The 3,565-nt window shown below is 27.5% G+C and overlaps 1 protein-coding gene across 1 annotated transcript in view; it reads right to left on the reverse strand.

Moving 5' to 3' along the window:
- Positions 1-214: 214 nt before the first annotated feature.
- LOC105624379 (vacuolar protein sorting-associated protein 51 homolog) overlaps positions 215-3,565 on the reverse strand; it is a 16,250-nt gene continuing 12,899 nt past the window's right edge. Inside the window, 1 exon segment of the mRNA XM_012205744.1 lies at positions 215-292. Coding sequence (XP_012061134.1) covers positions 215-292 — 78 coding nt within the window.

Genomic DNA, 3,565 nt, shown 5'->3' on the forward strand with positions numbered 1-3,565 from the left:
TGTCTTTTCCCCTACTTCCGTGGCTTCATCGTCGATGCTGCCATTTTTTTCTCTCCCACTCGTTCTGAGTCAATTTACCAATTGAAATCAGTGTCGGTCGCGGCACTGAATAGTCCGCCAACCGACGGCGTATGATCTTGTCCCTCCTTTCCCCTTCATCTATCTATTGTAGAAGGGAACTGTTATCAAACTATTCACCGGTCCAGTAAGGCCCTCATTCAAATTCCGTGACGAGATTATTCGCGTTCTCGTCGCGAATTAAATCCCATAATCCCACATATAGATTGTCAAACTAAAATAAAAAGAAGACATGAAAAACTCAAGAAGTTTAAGAAGACATGAAAAACTAAAGAATTCAAAGAAAAAGAATAAATTAATAATTATGGGAACTAAAGGAATTAAGGGAAAAAAAATTTTACCTAGAAAATATTTAATTTTTATTTGCAATACTTTACTTTCATTCCAATTTCACGTTGATTGCGCCTACCAGCATGTAAAGTAATCGTGTCGAAGTGAATTTTTGAAATCATCACCTACGGCACTACTACTTAGTATGCAAATAAGCTAGTGAATTAAGAATGTTCTTTTCTAATTAATTTATATTTCTTTTAAACTTCATCATATATTAATTGTTTTCAAATATTTATCAGGAAAAATTAAGTGTACATCAAAAATTCATATTATTACATATATAATTTACATGCATTGATAGATGCATACATTTACAGAGAATATCGAAATTTAAATTTGATACTATTCTAATTTTTTGTCATTAAAGTACCTACTAATTATACATTTTTCAAAAAGATACTAATGAATGTATGTTTAATAGACGTGAAAAGGATAGTTAGATTTGTGAACGCACCAACGAGCGTTCTAATGGTGCTCCGCCCATCGTTACGGTCACAAATCGAAATATCCTTATTGCTATTTCTGGAAAATGTATATTATTTCTTAAGAGTCTGAAACAAAATTAGCATATAATATTAGTATACGCCATACGTCTTAAAAAAAAATTTATATACATATGTTATGTATACAAATACATACGTTATATAGGTGTGTATTTGTATATATGTTGTGTGTTTAAACATATTTTTGTGGACGTCCGCACACATACGCTAATGTGACATAAAAAATTTACCACATGATAACGTTCTCAACCCTGAAATTTATGTCGTAGAAAAATATATGTAAAATTAAAATTTTCAATATTATCTAAAATCTAGAAAATAACAGACAATTATATCCAAATTTTATGTTTAAAAAAATTGTGTACAAAAACTTTATACATATTACGCTTACTATGTACTTTGAAACGCTATAGTGATTTTATGATGACCGTGACTTTCCCATGCGGGTCTATTTTAAGTACCAAAGTGAAGCAATGTAGTACTACACAATGCCGATTACTTGTTTTATTTCCTTTTCATTTGTCATCTTTTGATTAGACATATGAATGTATTAATCGTGTATAAAAAAGAAACCAATTTCGAGAAATTGTTAAAGAAAAGCCGAAAATAAAATGATTATTCTCCAAGTAGGACGCTGTATATCTAAAATAGTTAATAAAATCTATTTTCAACAGAATATTGTGTTCTAATATGTGTCTATAATATATTATATTAAATACTTTACACAGATGATTTATGAATTGTAAACTTATTCCTTTGAAACGAATCATCTTCACATAACTATCAATTCACTTTGACACGTCGTAGCTAGAAGTACGATTGGTATCTATATGTAGCAGCAGCTTCAGATGGAATGCCACGAGAAATTGCCAACAAGTTACACATGCACAGGTGTTTCTTGAGATATCACGTGTGTCTGCTGCCATATGTTTGTTGTCTCTCTATCTTTGAGATCATTTTATATTCGAGACCTCTCTTCAATGCATTTCAAATAAATTTAATTTTGTATTTTTTTTATTTGAAAAACATAAAAAATGTATTATTAAATTTTTCTTATTACATATATTTTATAATCTCAAAAATTTGCTGAACATTGTTTAACTGACATTTTATTTTATTATGATTTAATAATAATTTGATATACACAAAGATCGATAATATAAAGTAAAAAGGAATATTCTGTAATTAGAAGAATATGAAATTAAATTTATTTGAGATGCATTGAGAATTAAAAGATCTTGAAAATAAAATGATATCAAAGATAGAGATAAATCTTTAATTGATTTTAAATCATTCTAATTTTTTTAATGTGAAATTAAAAATATATAGAATATTTTGTAGACACTATTGTGTTTATTACATTAAGTCCTCTTCTTTAAGATTAGAATGATAATTAATATAAATTCAGTTCTTTGTAAAAGAATTCAGAATCAAATTTTACAGTCACAGTTTGTCGAAAGCGTTTCAGGGGAGCGAGTGTTATTAAATTGGATAGAATGCCATGCGTAGGCTCAGGCCGGATACTCGCCGAATGAATCTCATCCCAAGAGAGAGGAAGTCCGAATTAAGTCGAGAGATAGCCAAAGGGTTACAACCAACAAGTTCTCTTTGATATCCTATACAAACGATAAACTTATTGCGATTCCATTTGTTTCTTAATTGATCGACAATATTCTGATGAATTAGGGTATTGTAGAGAAATTGTAATATTTAAATTGTGCTATAAAATAAAAAATTAAAAATAGGAAATTAAAATAAAAAATAAATAAAATGATAAAAGTGATTATAACATAGATAAAAAACTAAAAAACAAGCAAAATAAAAATTTTAAAAAAAATGTATGTTTTAAAAAATGTATTACATAGGAGAGAGGGTATATAAAATATAATTTTTATTTTTATTCAAAATATATGTAAAAAATAATAAAAATTTCTCAAAAAAGGCAGTGTTAAAAATGTAAAGAGAACTCGGTAAAAAAAATTTGAAATGTAATAAAGAATTCAGATTTAAAATCATCTGACTCTGTGCTATTTCTTACATCATGTATTGTTTATAATAACTTTATACTTTTAACAAGATATATGTATATATGAATATACATATAGGTAGGAATAATCAGAATCAGTTTCACAACATGATAGAAAAGGATAAAAGGAAGAATTTGAGGATTTTTTTTAATAAAAGATTATATATTATAATAAATAAAACAGTGTGTATTAATTATTGTGTACAATTTAATCCTAATCTTTAACTATTATTTTTATAATTTTATATATATTACATAATATTTAAATGTTGCAGCTATTATAATTATCTTTTCAAGACATTTTTTACAAATTACATATTGTATATATTACCATGATATATTATTTTGACATATTTCTATGTATGAATGTACAAGATAATTTATTAACGTTCATAATTCAACCTCTTTCGCAAATAATGTCTACTACGCTGGGCTCCATTAAAACAGGGTCCAGACATCTGTGGACTGCACTACCCAAAATCTCGTCTAGCAAAAAATGAACCACACTACAAATAATAATAAGTATAAGTAAATATACACACACACACACACACACACACACACACACACACACACACACACACACACACACACACACAACTAATTATTATTAACTTTAACTTAA

Source organism: Atta cephalotes (genome assembly GCF_000143395.1).
Source record: "Atta cephalotes unplaced genomic scaffold scaffold00076, whole genome shotgun sequence".
NCBI lineage: Eukaryota > Metazoa > Arthropoda > Insecta > Hymenoptera > Formicidae > Atta > Atta cephalotes.